This window comes from Buteo buteo, chromosome 3 (assembly GCF_964188355.1).
Source record: "Buteo buteo chromosome 3, bButBut1.hap1.1, whole genome shotgun sequence".
NCBI lineage: Eukaryota > Metazoa > Chordata > Aves > Accipitriformes > Accipitridae > Buteo > Buteo buteo.
This window is the reverse complement of record NC_134173.1, coordinates 26,656,887-26,676,774: the sequence shown is the minus strand read 5'-3', so window position 1 is coordinate 26,676,774 and position 19,888 is coordinate 26,656,887. Positions and strand designations below refer to the sequence as shown.

General features: G+C 40.3%; 1 protein-coding gene and 1 long non-coding RNA gene across 4 annotated transcripts in view; one reads left to right on the top strand and one right to left on the bottom strand.

Moving 5' to 3' along the window:
• Positions 1-3,773: 3,773 nt before the first annotated feature.
• Positions 3,774-9,594, bottom strand: LOC142028983 (uncharacterized). The gene is made up of 3 exons (XR_012649766.1): positions 9,465-9,594; positions 9,028-9,225; positions 3,774-5,549 (listed from the first exon to the last, which is right to left on the bottom strand). It is a non-coding gene; the product is annotated as an uncharacterized LOC142028983 (long non-coding RNA).
• Positions 9,284-19,888, top strand: part of ABHD3 (abhydrolase domain containing 3, phospholipase) — a 27,994-nt gene continuing 17,389 nt past the window's right edge. For all 3 annotated transcript variants that reach the window (XM_075023108.1, XM_075023109.1, XM_075023107.1), the window contains exons 1-5: positions 9,284-9,904; positions 11,509-11,672; positions 13,666-13,848; positions 15,547-15,592; positions 18,435-18,547. In XM_075023108.1, coding sequence (XP_074879209.1) covers positions 9,299-9,904; positions 11,509-11,672; positions 13,666-13,848; positions 15,547-15,592; positions 18,435-18,547 — 1,112 coding nt within the window. In that variant the 5' untranslated portion in view covers positions 9,284-9,298. The remainder of the gene's footprint in view (positions 9,905-11,508; positions 11,673-13,665; positions 13,849-15,546; positions 15,593-18,434; positions 18,548-19,888) is intronic.

Sequence of the window (19,888 nt, the reverse complement as noted above, 5' to 3'; positions counted from 1 at the left end):
CCAATTGTTTTTGTCTCTCTGCGTCAACTTTTTAAAAGCATCTATCTTAAAAGGACAGACAAGTCTGAACCACACAAAAGAATACCATTTCTTAGTCAACAGGGAAATGGCTGATAAAAGGCAGCCCAGCTACCCTTGTGTCCTGGGTATTTTTACTGTTTCAGTGCTTCCTTCCACCTTCGTGGTTATTAATATGGCTAGAAGAGTCTATGAGATAATTTCCTGACTTCTTTTGTGTAGTTTTCTCACAATATGTATAGCAAAGCAGAATAATATGAACATGTAACCACCAGACTACCACCACATTCCTCACATAATTCATTCCTTCCTAACCCATGCTAAGGCTAAAGAATGTCGCCTTAAACATGAAATTGTGCCCTGACAATAGGCACTCTCAAGCAGTGTCTGATTTCTACTTCTGCAGTGGAAACCTCAAAACACTAGCAGATACCACCCTAGAAAAGCATGCAATTGCCAGGCAGTTTGGGTTTTCTTGCAAATGCTTCTCCCCATACGAAAGCTACCCGCAGCTTGTACTAGCTTATTACATTTGGTACACGTAATTGAAATTAAATGCCTAACACATGGCAGAATTTCCCTTTCTATTGAAGAATCTAGATAGGCTCTATCTATGGTCATAATGTTCCCATCTGCCTCATTTTCCTTTTTCATGCTTTCATAGTTACGGGCAAGGATAAGGTTCATGCATATCTAAGGATAACCCAGAGCACGTTTTTCTATTGCTCCTTGACAGGGTTGGATAAAAGGCTTTTTGCAACCAGGAAATGTGAGCCAGGAAAACCAACAAAGTTTGAGAACAGAATTAGTACTCCTGGAGAAAATCAGAAGAGTTTATCCCTTGTATTTATTTTTCCAAGAAATTCTGAATTATAGACATTCAGAAAGTCTGCTGCTGCAGTTCAGCAGCAGTGCATGTGGGCAGATACTATCCTAGAGCTTCTTCTCTCCTGATAATCCTTCTCCTGACCACTCCTGCTCTGTCTATCCCAATAGACCCTGCCTTTCCTACTCACCTACTCACTTGCTTTTTCTATCAGATGACTTACTTGCAAAATCCAGGTATGTATCAGTTTTTTGTTTGCAGTGGGAAACTGGACACAGCAATACCTTAAGGAAAGAAGTCATATTCACTTTGCAACTGAAAAAAATGGTGTTGGCCTAGGGACTCTTGCAGGCAGAGGGGGTTAGTTCATTGGCTGGTTGGTTCCACACAGAATAAATGCATGTGGCATTTTCAGTTGTCTTTAACAAGTCTTTGGTCCCTCAACAGCACTGTTCTTTTCTTCTGATGAATGCTGAGAGTTTATCACATCTCCTAAAGTTGCATTTGCTGCTCTGACTTTATTGCACAGAGTGGGTATTTTACAGCCTTAGAGCCAACATGTGTTCACACTCCAGGTAATTTAATCTATCAGGCCTCAAATTGTGGAGCAAAATGCCATCTAAAACCTGACTACTGGAGTTAGTAGAGGTTTATTTCTTTGCTTTTTGGGTCTACAATCTAGAAATCATACTCACACATAAGCCTCCTCAAACTGAGCACCAGCAGAGGCATGGGACCTATATGCTTTTCTGCCATCCCTGTTATGGCAGGAGACCACCAGGGCAGACTGGCAGAGCAGTAGTGCCTTAAACTGCTGCAGGAGGTGCAACCAAAGCTTATCTGCCAAAGGCAGAATTTACCTGAGCAGTGCTGCTGTAATTAACCACTGCTGCCTGCGTTGTGAGGTAGTGCTGGCTTTGAATACCTTGGGTAGTCATGACAGAGCAGTTAAATCACAGGCTGGGGGAAGGGAATCCACAGTGCTCTAGGCATACTCACCTGTAATTGCAAAGACTCATTAATATGCATTCAGTGCAGGAATCTGGGTGCACAAAAATAACTACAGAACGAGTTCCCTTCTGGCTACCCAAAATTACGTATACTGCTGAGTCACGCCATCCTCCAGCTGGTGATTATGGTCTTCCTCACTACTTCCTGCCATATTAGAACAATCCAGCGAGGGGCCATGAGAGAAGACCTCTGGTTTATGCAAACTCAGTGCTGTGCATAACCTAATGACATCCCTTTTAACTCCTTGTTATTGTTAGAGAGCGTATTGGCTTTTTGTAAGAGGAGCTGCTACCCTCCAAGAGGGTAAGACAATCCTCAAGACAACACTCACAGGGTCACATGAAATAGAACTTGGGAGTTCATCCAGTCTATGCCCCTGTTCATCTAAGCCATTCCAGACAGCTGCTTGCCTAAACTCTGCCTGGTTGTCTTTCTGTTCTGCAAAATGTCACGGTCCAGCAGGGAATCCTAAGATAAGTATTTGCATGGATTGAAGAGAGAGTTTGATAGAAGTTTTTCTGGACTGTCTTGTTTGATTAAAGCTGAACTAGCAATGTAGGATCTGGAACACGTAATGCAGAAAGAGGACTGTGCCTATTGCAGGAGAGAATCCCATGTGAAAAGCCTGCTTTTATATGGTTTAGAAGAAAAAAATCCCAACTTCTTGGAAAGACAATTATTAACTTATGGAGTTTTCAGGTTTTGTTTACTATCTTGCACAAATCCTGAGTTCTCAGAATTTGTTGTACGAAGGATATATAAAAATAGCTTCCAAGCAGTTGAGAAAGAGCATCTAGTTTACATATAATGAGCAAACTGTAGTTTTCTTTTTAAAATACAAAGGTAGATCTGATTAATTTATACCAATCTGAGTGCAAAGATTCTGCCTCCTCAGTTCAAGGCTTTATATTAGAACAAGCAGTTTTCTTAGTCCTTCTCTTAAAAATTGAAGGCATTCTAGATGTTAACTTTCTGATTTTCCCCAAAAGGGGGGTTTATAATGCAGTTTTCTTCCTGAGGACAAAAGCATTAGGAAAAGGAATTAGGAAAAAGTAAGCAACTGCCTTGGTTTTAACGAAATATGCCTACTCTTCTGGGTGGAACTAACTCAACTAACTGAGGAAGAATGATGGAAATATATGCAAATGAGATTAAAACTACTGTTTTACTGACAAAAAATTGCCCCAAATGTAATTTAAAAAAATAAATGAAAAGTATGTAATCACTCTCCGCAGAAACTTCTGGTCTGATCAACATGCCACATCTTTTTAAGTGAAAATATACATAATGTATATTTTCTCGAACCTTATGAACCAGTTAGCTACTTTAGGGCATATCCTGTTCATCCGTAGTTTAATGTGGTGAAAAAACCGTAATTCCTCAGCCTCTGCTGCCATCCCGTGGCCACGTACCATCTCCCATTAATGCTAAAACACACCTATCCTGTTAACTTGTTGCACTCTTTCCACTGATTTATTTACCAGATTCATTATCCATAACACAATCTAATTTCTTCCTCAGTTTTCCGAAATGTCATGAATAATTGGCATTGATTTTTTCCTAGTTTCTGCAGATTAAAATATTTTTTAATGCCAGATAGTGAGCAAGCTGTCATGCAACATAGCAAATTGCTTTAGTGGGTTTGGTTTTTACTATGCTACTGGCATCCTCTATGAAACTGTTAATTAGAAAACATATATTAACCCACAGTGTCCATGCTGCTCTTTCTTTCCCTAAGGAGTTCTATCTGCTACTTTGTTTCTAGGAAAGAAAAACAGCTGAGCAGAGAATAGATTATAAATACATCACTTCATTTTCCTGCTGTGAAACAAAACTAATTCCACAGAGATCTGCTAAAAAGAAGGATTTTTTTTCTGTATCTGGCTAAAAACTTCAACATGTTGAAAAAAGTATTTTAGGATAAAGAATAATAGGTTATCTTTTCCAAGCAGGAATATCATGGAATCTTCTCCATTGGTTAAAGTTTCAAGTTTTAATAAGCTGAACTATTTTAAGTGGAGAGAAAACAACATACCTGTGAAATTAAGCTTGAAGTTTTAAATATTCAAAGACAAAATAAGTAAAAATTCTGCAGCAATCCAGGGTATACACACTACAATACCATGTACTTGCATTTGCACATCTATACAAATTCTCCTACTTCAGCAAATCTCAAAGGGTTAAAAAATGTATAGTTACATGATATTTCCAAATGTTTAGCCACATATTGGTGTTTTATTAATAGATGATTTTTAAATTAGTTGATGCATTGGAAGGACGAATTAATTTCTTCCTGGTATTAGATTTCCTGATTGTAAAGATTGTAAAGAAAATATACTTACTTGAAATTCTCATATGTAGTCAGAACCAGCTAGGTCATATCTTTAGACTGATAGGAGAATAAACTGTCTCCATGGGTCATCAAGATATTTTAAGAATGTTCCTAATTTATGTACATGATAATTTTTGTTGCAATCAATGGGACTAATCTTCTGCTTACAGTCAAGTACATGTCTTTCTTGTATTACAAAGGCACTCAATATGCGCTAAGTAATGCCTGAAAGATGACTTAAGCACTGAATAATATCTATGTTTAATTTTAATAATCTGCTAAAATAGTAACAAACATTAAGTCAAGCAGAATCTAAACATTGTATGTTTTGTCATAAGAAAATAGTCCCAGTCACAACATTATGTAAACCTAAATTCTAAGAAGTAAGCTTTCCAGTACTCTAATAGACTTGTTGAAATCTGTATTATCAAAAACAGAAAATTTCAAAAAAAAAAAAAAATCTGTTGCTGAACAAGGCTAAATGCTTTGCATAAAGTAAACATTTTTAATATACATCTCATTTAAGATTGTGTCTAATGCTTATAAATAATTTTCACTGTTAAAATGCTAAAGAAAATCTAAGAAATTGCCTAAAGGAAAAGGATTCATTGGACATATTTCTGACTGCTGAATTCAGCTGGAGCCATACTGTTGATGTAGGTAGAACAAGAGTTTACCAAATGTATATGGAAGTTGTTTGGTTGTAAATAAAGATGCAAATTTTTATCCACTTTGACGTGTTTATAAAGGAATGAAAATAGGTAAATAAAAATGAGAATGTTTCACTTTAAGCTACAATAAAGATTCCTTGGAGCCAGGAGGAAATTTAACCTAGATTCAACATCCAGCTCTACTGTACTGTTACGAAAATCCTCCAAGTTCTGGAGCAGCTTCTGTTAACATTTTTAATGAAAAAAAAAAAAAAAAAGATTAAGAGAAATGTCCTTAGTATATTTGCTTACTTTCAATTTATTTTATATTGTACTGTCTCATATTCTCAGTTTTCAGCATTCCATGGATTGTCACCTTTGGTTTCTGAATAAAATAATCAATCTTAGGTTAATTCACATTTCTGAGAATTATACTCTGCTATATATCAGAGAATTTTAACCTTTATTTTAACTCTTTGTGAACATTTGAGTTGACACAAAACAAAGTTTCATCACCATTATTTAACATGATGATGAGTCAAATCGGTCTGATCCTCTCCTAACCACGATTTTGTATTTAGCAGTTTGCCAGCTGTATTCAAACACAGGGAGGTGGTTTCATGTAGACTAGATCCTGCAAGAGTCATTCCAAGGGAGACAAATATTGGGCAGTCTTCATGTCTCAGCAGCTGTTGAAGGTATCTTCGACCACCTAAACAGAGTGAAACAATACTAAATTATGTGGTTGCATTTGTAATCTACACCTGCTGAACTGAAACACTCACATTTTAATTGAAGGAAACATAGCTAAAGAAAGTTAAATCAAATGGTACAAAACATTCCTTCTGAGTCCTATGCCCCTTCCAACATTATCACTGGAAAGGGCTGAGAAATATTTCATGAGGGAGTGACAAGAAGCATGGAATAAAAAGATATGGATACATGGGAATATGGAGGTAATAGTAAGAGTAACAAAGCTTAAGAAAGGCACGAACAGAAGCAGCTCTTCCTACTGCCACAATCATTGATTTTTTCATGAGCACCAAGAGTACAAATATAACCACAGCCTGGCTTTTTCCTCTGAAATTTGAAGAGTGTCCAACATAGAACATTTACATTGAGTTCATTAATTCCCTACTTCATTCACACTTTAAGGAAAGAAAAAAATCTATAATATGCATGAGGAAGGCTTGAGAAATGCTGACTTGAATTTTCCAAACGCAGTTTTTTCCTCCTATTCCCCTGCTGATAACAAATATCAGGAACAGTGAGTGCCCTCTTCCCTGTACTGATGGAAAAATTTTCAGATGCTTTATACATGGACCTGCAGTTTTTTAGGTATTCCAAAGATAGGTCAGGCTGACACAAAGATATTCTTCCCATTTTGTTACGTGAATGCTAAAGTTAAACAAATGTTAAAAGAATATAAACAAACAGAACCTCGAATTTAAAACTCTGAAGTTAAAAGTCACTTTGCTCCGCCTCAGAGGTGCTGCAGCGCCTATTGAAATAAATTCTGAGAGTGAGGCTACAGACAACTGTGCCAGGACCAGCTTGCAGTTGTCCACTGGAACATCAGCAAGAATGTATTAACTCCCCCTCAAACCCCAAATGATCACAGAACCACCTCCCCTAACAAAAAATAAAATAAAGACAGCATAGCACTGGTGTAGCCTCCTAGTTAAAAATGTAAATTAAGCTGTGACTAACCAATTGCTTCTGTAAATTACTATCTACTGCTTAAGCAAAATAAATTGGGAGACGATACATAACAACAATCCTGTGCCCTTTCCTTTCTGCCTAATCTATAATCCATTAGAACTGGGTTGATGCAATCATTTTATGAAGCACTTAGAGAGGAGAGAGCATAGTGCAAATAGCAAGTCTCTCTGGGAATGTAGGACTATCTTTCTCTGAAAAAAAATGTGGACAGGGTTCAAAACACCATAGTGACCACCTTGTTTTCTTCACACACACAATTTGCAATCACTAAATTGCTTGGAAGTGGTTGTAATACGAGCAGAATACAGTGTTTTCTTTTTCAGCTCTCCAAAATGTGTTGAAAGGATAACCTTTTAAAGACTAAAAAAAACCAAAACCCAACACTGGAACTGGAGGATCTGATGGGAATTGCTTAAATTAGAAGGAAGTTACTAACATTATTGCAATTGACACTGTAGCAACATGATTAAACAGTAACAAAAACCCCTCTGCCCTTCTCAGTACATGTAATTTGTTTCAGTTTGCCTATGGCATGCCATATATGCCTGACATTGTCAATATTCCCATGAGTAATCAACACAGGGTAGTGGTCAAAGATCAGATAAACCTCACCAACCTTTAATGTCTGGATCTTTTTTCGTGCATTCAATCTCTCTAGATTGTTGATCAAGTCATTAAACTGCTGGTTTTGTATGCTTCAGAAGGGTTTCTCTAACCATCAACAGCCATGCCTTCCGCTTTTTGGTCAAATGTGTCAATGCACTTATAAGCCTTCAAGCCCCATGGACACACTCTGTGTCCTCTTCTTTCTCAGCCATTTGGTGTTTTTCTTTTCTTTAGTTTTTGGGTGGCTCAGGGATTCTTCAGCTTAATGGGCACAGGACTTGAATGCAGGAGAACAGTCTGTGGCAAGCAACAACCAGTTTCCTTCTTCAGATGTAGCAGGTTCCTCTGCATCCTAAAGCCTAGTCCTCAATTCAGCCAAATTAGTGTCTCCAAAGATGCGCAAGTTCACATTGTTGATGAAGCCTACATGTTCTCAGAACTAAGCTATCTACTCCAGCTGTTCACACTGGATTGTGTTCCTTCATGATAAATCCTTTTATCTGTATGTACAACATACATTCCCAGCAAGTGAGGACCAAGACCTTGGTATGGCCATTCTCCATAAGCAGAAGCAGAGGAAGTGCCGTGTTGATGACAATAGGTTTTCCACCCATTCAGTTTCCTTTTTCTGTAACAGCTGCGGGGAGAAGAAAAACCCCAGATCCTTCCTAGCCTCTGTTTACTAATACCCATACTCTTTTCAAGAGCTGCAATATCTCTGCCCCTGTGTCTCTGGAAACTTTGGACAGCTGACTGGATAGGAAGAATACGTATTTTTTTATTTCTTCAGAACCTTGCAATAACTCTTATTAGTTTACCTTTCTTAATATGATATCAATTAATTACTTTGTATACTTCTATCATTCTGATTCTTTAATGAAAAATTCTTAAAATTGTACAAACTGCTTTTACTTGAGAAGAAAAAGAAGGTGATGAGTAGAAGATTTCCACTTGTCAGACTGAATGGTAAAACGTGCTTGACATTTCCAAATCCCACATCCAAATTAGCAATGCAATCAGAAACAACCATCTGATTGCAAAGTCTTTAGATGTTATGATGGGTTTTCATGATAGTTGTCAAAGCAGGCCTGGAATCCACCATTGCTGCATGAAAGCAAAGTGTTTGACCACAGAATATGAACATGGTAGCACTTTTCTTTACAGTGTAGAAAGCTAAAGTCCCTTTCAGTATTTTCTAAGTTAAGCTGTGGCCCAACATCCAAGAGCTTGCCACCGCTATTTCATGGTGAACAGGAAAAAGTTGGGCCCAGATGCTTTATGTCAGAGAAGAATCTCTCTGGTAAGATTTGTCCGAGTAAGGAGAAGCAATTGAAATAGGCCACATCTCATTTTCTGCTCTTATATTCCTTTTTTTTTTTTTTCGTCATGGTCCCAGTTCAATTACATTTTAAAATTCAGATATAGCAAGAAAACAGGGATAGGGTAAGAAGTGAAGATTCTCACCAAGCAGTCTGTCTTCTCTCAACAGCTCATGGAGCTGAGGCATAAAATAAGGAGAAGGAAAGTACTTCTGTGTCCTGTGGTGCATGCACACATCTCAAATAGCAGACACTCAGCTCCAGGATCTTTGTGTTATCAGCTGCGCTGCTAGGACTTTGCCAAGGAAAGATACTGTGCGCCTTTTCTGAAGCTGAAAGGGGAGGCGTCTGAGTTGGCAACCACACGAGGGCCTCCATGCAACAATCCACACCGCTGAAAAGGGAGCGGGCAGAATTTCTCTTGGGAGTTAAGAGAACACATCTGCTCCTCTCTGATCCCCGCTAACGCCTTGTAACAACAGTGAGAAGTGGAAAAGCAGTTGCATGCTTCAGTCTCGCTTAAAATATTTAGACAGAAATTACCGATTAACCAGTGCTGCACCTGGAAGCCCCGGCGTCCCTTCCTCCTCCTCTGCGATGCAGGACTTGTGTCCTGTACAGGTAAGAGTGTTTGGGAAGGGGACACGCTGCCTGTCCAGGAGTGACTGAGTTTCCACACGCCTGCATCAGCTGCTCCTCACGGTTTTGGACCGGTCCCTTTCCTGTCTGACCCCACACGCCCTGCCCGAGGGAAAGCGCAGGGGTAAGGTGACACCGAAGGCGCCCTAGGAAGGCACCTGCCGTGAGGCGGGCGATGTCGGCGGCCGCGCGGTGGAGAAGCCGGCTCTGCCGGCCGGCCGAGGTGCCCCACGCCGCCCAGGGCCGCGCCCCGCCGCTTCCCTCAGGGTTTCCCCGCCTGCGGGCCAGGCTGTGGCCGCCGCGGCTCGGCCCGGCCCGGCCCAGCCCAGCGGCCCGCTTACGGGAGGCGGCTGGCCCGCCCGCAGCCCGCCTCTCCGCGCCGAGCCCGGTCCAGGTCCCGGTCCCGGTCCCGGTCCCGGCCCCTCCAAGCCGGCCCCGGCCTCGGGCCCCCGCCCGCGCCCCGCAGGCCTCGGCGGCCGGGGCGGGGGCGGTCCGGGGGCGGTGCGGGGATGCCGCCGGAGGCGCTGTAGCGCGGAGCGGTCAGCGGGCAGCGGCAGGCGGGCGGCAGCTCCTCCTTCTCCTCTTCCTCCTCCCTCCGCGCCGGGGTGCGCTGCGCGGCCGCCCCGCGTGTACGATGGACTGGGAGGTGCTGACCAGAGAGATCTCCCTCTACCTGGAGAGCCAGGTCCGCGTGGGGCTTTTCGGCTCCGGCGTGGGCTTGTCCCTGGTGCTGGGCTTCGGCGTCGCCTACGCCTGCTACTACCTCAGCAGCATCGCCAAGGTGAGCGGGAGGGCGGCGGGACGGGCGTGTCCCGCAGGTGTCCCGCCGCGGGGGGACCGTCCTGGCGGGGACCGTCCCGCGAAGGTCACCTCGACCCACCCCCCCTTAGCGGAGGCAGCCGGCGCCCTTCTGGCGAGGGGAGCGTCGGCACCTGACATGGCTGGCCGGGGGGTAGGGCGCTGCGCCCGCCTCGTCCTCACACGCCCCGTCCTTGCTCTGGAGGTGCCGCTCCGGGGTGCCGACTGGCCGAAACGCCGCTCGCCCCCCGCATAGGCCCGTCCACGCGGCCGGGCCGGGCCGGGCGGCGCAGCCCCCCGCGCCCGCCGGGGCCGTTGGGCTCCCCGTGAACCGCTGAGGCGTTTCCTCCGCTGGGGCCCGCCAGCCGCCCCCCGGGGGCCGGCCGGCCTGAGGGAGCTCTCTGTTCGTGCCCGGCCTGGGAGGGGAAGGGGCTCTGGCCTCAGGCGTCCCCGAAATGCGTTCGTACTAGGGGGAGAACTTGGCTGGGGACGATGGTTTGGAAAGGGAGGTCAGGAGCCCTCCCTCCACGACAAAAACCCGACCTCTTTGGTTTATTAACAGGGCAGGCGATAAAGTAGTTTGCTGCCCTCATGTCTGCCTTCGATACCATCGTACCACTATCGCAGTGTTTTGGGGGCTAGGATAGTCTTGCACATCTTCTGGTTAGTACTGGTTTCACGGATAGATTAGGCATTCACAAATTACTTGGATACAGTGAGTCTGATCTGATCTAAAGTGGCCCCTGAAAATATGCGTATCAAAAGATTTATGACGGTGGAAGACGTGTGTTGCCACAGTCCTTCACAGAACTGCTGAGAACATAGCCTTCCTCTTCACTGAGAAAAGCGTACTTGATTTTGGTCAGAGGAGAAAAATGGAGGGAGGACATGCCACTGCGGCTGTGTATGTGTAACAGTTTTCTTCAAATCATCTATTATTGTCCTATTAATGCTTATGTGTTGGAGAGTCAGTGTAAAAGAGAAGTTTAAGAAATATGGTTGCTAAAACATGGGATGTTTGGTATACAGGGATTTCCATGTTGATTGGTATACAAACAGAAGCTGTGAGAAAAATCTCTGCATGCAGAACATTGAGATGAGTAACCAATGCAGTTGTGTACCGTAGTATGAGATGGGAGACGGAGTGTCCTACTAGGTTAAAACAGGTACTGCAGGTACACTACAAGGTACCAGGTCAAACTACACAGATTAAACGTCATTTCTGTGCGGTGCAAGAAAATTGATTCAGTAAAACCTTTCTCACCTACTGTGAGACTGTGTGGTTTTGATTTGTCAGTGAAAGATACAATGCTGGTAAAAGTAGAGCTAGAATAGCATGTTACTAGGAATAGGTAAGGAATCCATTACGTTTAGTGCGTTTCACTTTTCAGCTTGGCATTTTGGCATTTCATTTGGGGTTTGTTTACTTATCTCTTTACCATGACAGGAAAAAGCATTGAAATGATTATATGAAAGAAACCAGTTTACTGGGAGAGGATTTAAACAAGCTTTCATTTCTTTCTCTCTTTCTTTGTCAGTTTGTTTTTTATATGAATGCCCTTGCCTGACTGTAGTCTCTCTTCCTAGAAACCCCAGCTGGTGGCCAGCAATGACCGTTTCTGCCGCTTTCTCGAGGAATATTGCCCTGTTGTGACCGAAACTTACTATCCCACCATTTGGTGCTGGGAAGGTCGGGTGCAGACACTCCTGCGTCCCTTTATCACCTCTAGACCCCAAGTACAGTACAGGAAGTAAGTGCCTTTCTTCTGGAAAGTGACTGATTTGGTAGCCAGCAGTTACCTTACTCTGATTGTGTCACAGCTACCATCGTTGCTCAAGCTTGTGCCCATTTTTTTTGCTTTATGCCTGCCTTTACAACTCCATCATAGACTTGGAACCATCTCTATCCTGGATTCAATATACAGTAGGTTTAAAACGTCAAGGTTCCCAAATGGCCCTATTTTAGCTCAGAGAGTTTTGGAGCACTGAAATATTGGTGACAATTCCAGGTGTGACCTCACCAGTGCTGAATAGAGGGCAAGGATGGCCTCCCTCGACCTGCTGGCAATGCTCCTCCTAATGCAGCCCAGGAGGCTGTTGGCCGCCTTTCCTGCGAGGGAGCATTGCTGGCTCGTGTTCAGTGTGGTGTCCACCAGGGCCCCCAGGTCCTTTCCTGCCAAGCTGCTTTCCAGACGGTCAGCCCCCAGCCTGTACTGGTGCATAGGGTTGTTCCTTCCCAAGTGCAGGACTTTGCACTTCCCCTCAATGAACTTCATGAAGTTCCTGTCAAGCCATTTCTCCAGCCTGTTGAGGTCTTTCTGAATGGCAGCACAGTCATCTGGTATATCAAACATTCTGGTGTTTGAATGCCATCATTTTGCAGAGCTCATGCAATCACTGCATCTGTCCATTGAACCAACCAACAGGTACTATCTTAACCATAGCATGGCCACATTTAGCCTTGTTTCGAATATATAAAACTTCTGGGATTTTCAGAGTAACTTTCACCTGTGGGGTTTATGTTGTGTTCTTTGATGCCTAAATTCTAAAAGGGAAAGAACTTATATTTAGTGTTTGTCCTCAGCTGATCTCTCTCACACAGAAATGAGACTTAGTCTGGCAAATGAGACATTTGGCACAAGACCTAAGGAGAAGTACTTTTATGCGCCGGAACCTGGATGCAGCACAAGTTGTTTCAGCTCTGTTTGCATGGTAGAATAGATTTAGCATTTAGCAGCTTCCCTTAGTTTTAGTAACTAGGAAACTTTTCAGTGGTATGGCCATGTCCACTTTTTCTAGCCCTTCTTGTATAGTCTCTATTTCAAGGTTTGCGAGGGAAGAAACATAGTTCCATGGGGCAATGCTTATTTTGCACCATTTGAGATTGTGTTGGCAGTACACACCAGGATTGCATCTACTTCCCGTTACTGAAAAAGGGCAAAGCTAAGCTAATGAGTCCAACAAGGCTAAAGAGCTTTAAAATATGAAGTAGGTGCTATCAAGACTTTCAATTGAAAAATCAAATGCAAGGTAGGCTTACATTTTGGTAGTTCCTACACCAACTGTCTCGTACAAAATCTTCATTGCCAGGAAGAGGGAAGATGTTGTATGTTTCTAAAAAAAGAAATAAACCTTCTTGTCATTGTTTAATGCATGCTTAGCTTCTTGAGATATTATAATATTTTTTGCATTCTTAAGATACATAGTTTAAGAGTGCATTCTAGCAAGGTTTGTGGAGATACAGGGTGAAAGATATAGTAGTGCGTGTCTGTGTTCCGTGTGTTTCAAACATAACAAAGTGCCATTATACATGCTGCTTCTTTGGATAAAGAGAAAAAAATGTGATAAATGTTTAACACATTGCCCAGTGTGCTATCAAAAGATTCTCAGATGATCCAAAGAAATCTGCAGTACACAAGCCTATATAAAATAGAAGGCCATGCCAAAAATCGTACTAGTTACAAGTTTCCAGTACATCAGCAGCAATTCATGAAAGGCCAGCTCTTCATTTACAGGGAACAGGAATTACTCCACAAATTGACTGTGCTAACTCATGTCAGCTGTAGGTGTGGGTCTTCCTGAATGGTGAACATGCAAACATACCTAGTTAGGTGGCACTTGAAGTATTAAATCATAATTAAAAATGCAGAATTCATACCTGGTAATTTGTACACTGTAAGTACTCTTAATAGTATGCATGTATTTTTCCATCTAATCAGTGTTGTCTTGAAATGTGCCTTTCAGTGAGCTCATTAAAACAGCAGATGGAGGACAGATTTCGTTGGATTGGTTTGATAATAATGACAGCTTATATTATCCGGATGCCAGCACAAGACCCACTGTCCTGTTACTGCCTGGCCTGACAGGAACAAGCAAGGAATCCTACATTCTTCATATGATCCATCAAAGCGAAACCCTGGGATATAGGTGCTGTTTTATTTCATTGCTAGTATTTTGCTTCTTCCAGTAAGATCAAATATAAATATGTATATGTGTAAGAAGCCTTCCAAAGGCAAATGAAATCTAAAGACATTAGTTTATGTAAGAAAGTATTATTAGTAATAATAATAGTAGAATTATATAACAGGCAGTACATTTGGAAGGGCTGTTTTAGTATCTACAGAGGTGCCCCAGAGACTGCAGTGAAAACAGCTAAGTCTGCATAGGCCTTTGCTGCTGCTTCTTAAATTATATCAGTATTTGTGCTACCTTTACACTTTCTAGTGAAGGGGTTTGTGTTGAGCTCCAAGAAAACTTGTGTGGATGGGCTGCTGGCAGCAGGCCTTAGAGGAGGTCAGCTTCTGAATGCCAAAATTGCTTGATTCAGCAGCCTCAAAATTGTGAGTGCAGAAAGGAGAACTAGACTGCTCTTACTGGTGGTGGTTAAGGAAGAGGTTTGTCACCTCTTAATTGTCACTGCTTTACTTAGTTTTGTTATTAAGGCTTCTGGTCAAAGTTGGGTAAAACAAGTGGATTAGTTGAGAGTAGATTCCTTTATGTACTCATATTGCTGCTGCTGTGCTTTAAAATAAGTTGTCATTGTTCCAGGATCTGTATTTGGAATATTACATTTTGTCTTTGCAGATTGGCTTCTGGTACTGACTATAATAAGTTCTTCAAATACATATATATGAACTTTTATCTACATGTCTGGCTATCTCTGTTTGGAGATTTGGATAACTGCTTTACTAAATTATGCAAGTAAAGTAGCACTTTAACTGTTCAAAGTACTTTTAAAATCACTTTAAAACTTACCAGCAAAAAATATCAGAGGAGGAAAGCCCTCAAATCAACAACTTCTTACTATTAATTTTTTAAGTATTCCTGAAAGAATTCCAGAAATATCTTCATTTGATCAGCTGAGAAAAGAAGGTATAGCATTAAAAAAGGAGACCTTTAGGTCAGATTTCAACAGAATGTTATAATTTTGTTTTTAAACAGCAACATTTGAGGAAAAATACCAAAATAAGTAATTTTTCATGACTTAACCCATGTAAAATATGTATATATTATTTAACAGAATTATTACAATAAGATGGTAGAAGAATAATAGAAAAGTAAGATTTTTTAAGAAAGTGTAGATCCTTCAATCATGGTAATACTGCTAGAAAACTCCCACAGGCATCCCATCCCCAAGAACTTGCAACTTGGATGCAGCTGTCATAATTTTGATTTGGCTCATTTCTTGCTATTTAATACAGTTATGTAGCTTTGAAGGATGTCTATACATGGATCTCTGACATTCTCTTTCAGAGCACTGCTTTAGGCTCAGCCCTGCACTGGCAGAGCTTATGGCTTGTATTTGGCCAGCTCAGAGTGCAGGCAGAACAAGATGCATGTACTATCTTCAGGTAAATGCTGGGGCTCTCATTCTGCAATCTGACCTCGATGGGTGTATCACAGAGCTCATATAGAGTCCTACTGACTTCAGTGAACTCCATTTTGGTTTCAAGGTTGTTCCGCACAGGTCAGACTTCAGGATCTGTAGGACTGTAAATATTTATGTGCTGAACTTATTCATAGAACTGGCCTATTTTTCTTTATGCATTTTCATATTTTTTTGGTGTTATCTTTTTTAGTGGAGTGAACAACGTGTATAATTGAATTTACTGTCTCAATTTTTAGATGCGTGGTTTTTAACAATCGGGGAATTGCTGGTGAGGATCTTTTGGTAAGGATGACTTCTAAGATAAACATCTCTCACTTATAAGCAGTATATATGGAATCATTTATGTCTATTTGTACAGCTGGATTTAAATGAGAGAAACTCACAGCATATGTTGTAAATGCAGAAAAAAGAATCTAGTCATCTAATAGATCAATCATGTGCCAATATCCATCTTTTATTTTAAAACTCAAAGAGGTCAACTGGTCAACACACAATTTTTGTGAACATTTCATTTTAGGAAAGAATTTAAATTATTAATATCTGTAACATTAAAATGAACAATCCTTACATTTTTCTTTCCAGAAATACTATGGTATCTAAAATGCACACATCCAAGAAATTCAGTTCAGTCAATGCAATTTTATCCCATTGTTTTAACATACAAATCCAAATATAAGCAGCCTTAATTACTTTCCCACTATGAGTTGCCAATATGAGTTTAAAGTAGATTTTAATAGTTGTGCCATTAAAATTGATCCATATTATGTGTTTTTGAATTAATGAACCAGATTTTTATGGGGAGCCATATCCTAGATGTTAAATGTGTTCTTGTATTTTTCTCAGCAATTATGACACAAAATCAGCTACAAAAGACATTTTTTGCATTTGGGACAGGCATACTATGTTTGCTTAGAACTAACTGGCAATTCCACAAATGGCAAAGTCTTGAAGCTAAACATTTTCTGCAGCTAGGGACAAGGCATGATGAAATATTGCTGAATAAGCTTTGTTTCTTCATATGTGTTTTGTTGACAGTTCTGCAGCTGTAATAAATGTGCATAATACTCGGTATTGTTTTGCATTTTTTAATCCCCTGGTTCCAAACTTTAAAAAGCTCAGATGTTTCCCATAATCAGATAAAGCATTTCAATGCAAATATTGCCATGTTAAGAGTAGTTTTCTGCATACTTTTGGAGATGGATCTACAAAGCAGTTTTGTGACACACAAAGTCCTTATTGATGAATTTCTGAATTGTTAAGAGAAAAGATCTCTTGTTTGGATGCATTGTGTGTATTTTACTGTAATCAGATTTACATCTTTAAGCTTTATAAGATCTTATTGTGAAGCAAACCAGATGAGATTATCACATATTCTGCAGAGGGGTTTCTACATTTTAATATAAAATCCCTAGTTAATGAGTTTGAAGCATAGTCAAGCACCACAGTAGAAATCAGTCATGCAAGTAGTTCTTTTCCTAGTCTTTTTAAAGATAGATTCAAATTTACACCAAATAAGAGCTATTTAAAGAATCAGTTTTAAAATGCTGTTCTCATTTGTTATTGAAAGTTACTGTGAATTATTGTTATGGAATAATCAAATATTAGAATGACCACAGTCAATGTGAGCTAAGATGGTGTTTTAAAAATATCTTTATACAAGGGGTAAATAAATAGACATCAAAGTGTCAGGAATTAACTGAAATTAAAATGCAAGATATCTCTCTAGTTTTATAAACTTTTAATCAAGTACACTTTCACTTAGAATACATTAGACCCTAGTTACCAAAAATAATTTATTTTAACTTTTGAACTTGACAATTTAATTAAAATAAAACACATTCACACTGTTTATAATTAATAAGGGTGTAAAACAGTGAAGAGTGATTCATGTGGACAAGAACTGGAAATGCAACATAAATGGAAATTAAGAATATCTTCAGTTTTAATTACCCAGATTTAGCTTTTCTATCCTTTTTTTTTTTTATCTTTGACTTCAGGATTTCAATATTCTTGTTAAATGTATTTTAAGTAATCAGTTTCATCTAATTAAACTTGTTAAAATTGCCCACAAATATCCAGGCTGTTCAACTGAAAGCAATTTAAAAAAAACAACCCTTAAAATACATTGTTGCTTCAGGCAACAAATAAGTTCAATTAACTCATAATTAAGTATTTTTATATTTAGTTTTAATGTTTATACTGAATTATGGCAGGCCAGCCACTACCTATAGTTAAGTCAAGGTCACTAAGACGTTAGTGGCAACTCTATTGCTGTAGATGAAATCTAGAGAACACCATTAGAAAAAAACTTATTTTACTGTGATACTTATTGTACCTAAAAGGACTTACCTCCCTTATACTGCTTCAGATAGTACCCCAGATTGTGACCTGTAGCAGTTGTCTGTGCAAGTGAGGCTCAAAAGCTGTGCTTACCCTTCAAAAGCAGGGAAGGGGTTACCCAAATCCCATTGATGCCAGTGGAAGTCATTCTAAGTCTCAGTTCAAGATTTGAAGGGACACTGATGGTAGATAGAGAAGTGGTAATATATATATATGTGTTTCATTGCTTTAGTTAATAGAATATTTTAGTAAATTAGGTAAGTGACACTGGTGAATTTATTTATCTATTTATTTGCTTGTATTGGGTGTAGAATCTAAATATTGGCTACTTTTTAAATACTAGCTGTCAGAACTTGAAATCTAATATTTTCTTTTGCATTTGCATATGGGTGAAGCTGGTAAAATTGTCATGATAACTTTCTTTTCTGTAAATTGCAGCCTTTATGATATGTTTCCATTTCCTCAGGGTATTTTAAAAATACCCATGTCTATCTAGTTCTATCTAGTTTAGCTCGTTGCTCTGTGTTTAGATTTCAGCTAATGACCGGAAGGTTGCAGATACTGAGGATATTTGTCACGTGTTTTATTTTGTAATGATAACAAGTATAACTCCTTCCTCCACCTCCTTGTGAAATGCTCTGGGTTTATATTTGCCATTTAGCACAGCTTCACAATAAATGCTAAATTTATGTTGTTATATAAATGATCCACTGTTCAGTTTGCTTTGTCCTTAAAGGATAATACAAAAGCTTATGATGGCATTTTTCCCTCTGACTCCTTACAGACACCAAGGACTTACTGTGCATCTAACACAGAGGATTTAGAGGCCGTTATTCATCACGTACACAGCTTGCACCCCTCAGCTCTGTTCATGGCAGCCGGTGTTTCTATGGGAGGGTAAGGTATTATGCAACACAAGTCTCAGTTTAACTATGATCATAAAATAAGACTGTTGTAGCCTGGTTGTAAATTATTACTCTGCTATACTTGCATTACTTACTGAACTGCAACTAACTTGGGTCTATCTCTAACAGTCAATATTCAGAGGACTTTTAGAAACCTCGTATCTTTGAGTATCTTAGCTCTGTGTCAGGGAAGGTCAAAATTGGCTGACATTTAAAAGTTGAGGGGGGTAGAGAAAGACAATAAACACTGTCAGACAGATTGACAGCCAAACAGGTGGGCAATACAATCTTTGGAAAGCTGTCTTTGGAGCAGAGGGATAAAAAATAGGAACTAGAGCTAACATACCATGTTTCTCAGCAACGTCTGGAAATTACAAGATTTATCTTCACTCTGTTTGGGTTCTGCAGCGTGTGGGTAGGTTAAGCTGGAAGAGATGGAGATATCTGCTCTGTCTGGCTCAGAAGCAAGTAGTATTGTTGAAACCAGTATGGGTTGGCATAGCATGTGGTATTAAGACTTGCTGGGTCCTGGCTTCACTCCAGAAAGCACAGCTAGAACAGACAATGATAGCACAGTTGCTTAGAAAAATCACTGCTAGAAGCTAGGAGAGATATTCAGACAGCCTCTTTAATGAAAATCATAGGAGAGGAGAACTTCCATTAGAAATACTGCAGGCACAGTGGTAACTTACTGAGACTTCCCTTCTTTCTGATAAATTTTATGGAGGGTGGGCAGATATAGCCCTGTATATTGACATTAATCTACTAATGACTTTTAGGAGCTTTGGGGTAAATACAGATTTGTTCAAGCAATTTAGTTATTGATAATCAAATAAATAAGTAACTTCGAAGCCTTTTAAATTAGGCACATCTTTTTCATTCATGTTGCTGGGATTTTGCCAGTGTCTTCAGTATCAAGACATATGAATCTTTCCAGTATGTCAGCATCTGTCTTGCTGGGAAGCCCAAAATTTGGCACGCTACTCCAGATACAATCTTGTAAGTGCCAAATACAGGGAAATAAACTCTTCCCTAGACCTGCTTGTTTTGCTCATACTAACAAAGCACAGCATTGCCTTTAGTTGTCTTCATTGCTGCAAGGGTGCATTGCTGAGTCATGTTCAGTTTGCCCAGGTCTTTTTCAGCAGAGCTGCTCTCTGTCCAGTTATTAATCTGTTCTAGGTGCAGGACTTTGCATTTGCCTTTGTTGAACTTCATGAGGTTTCTGCCAGTCCATTTCTCCAGCCTTTTGAGGTGTCTCAGAATAGCAGCCCTATCTTCCAGTTCACAGCCACTTCCCACAATTAGACCTGCAAGGCTCATTGGGGTGCAT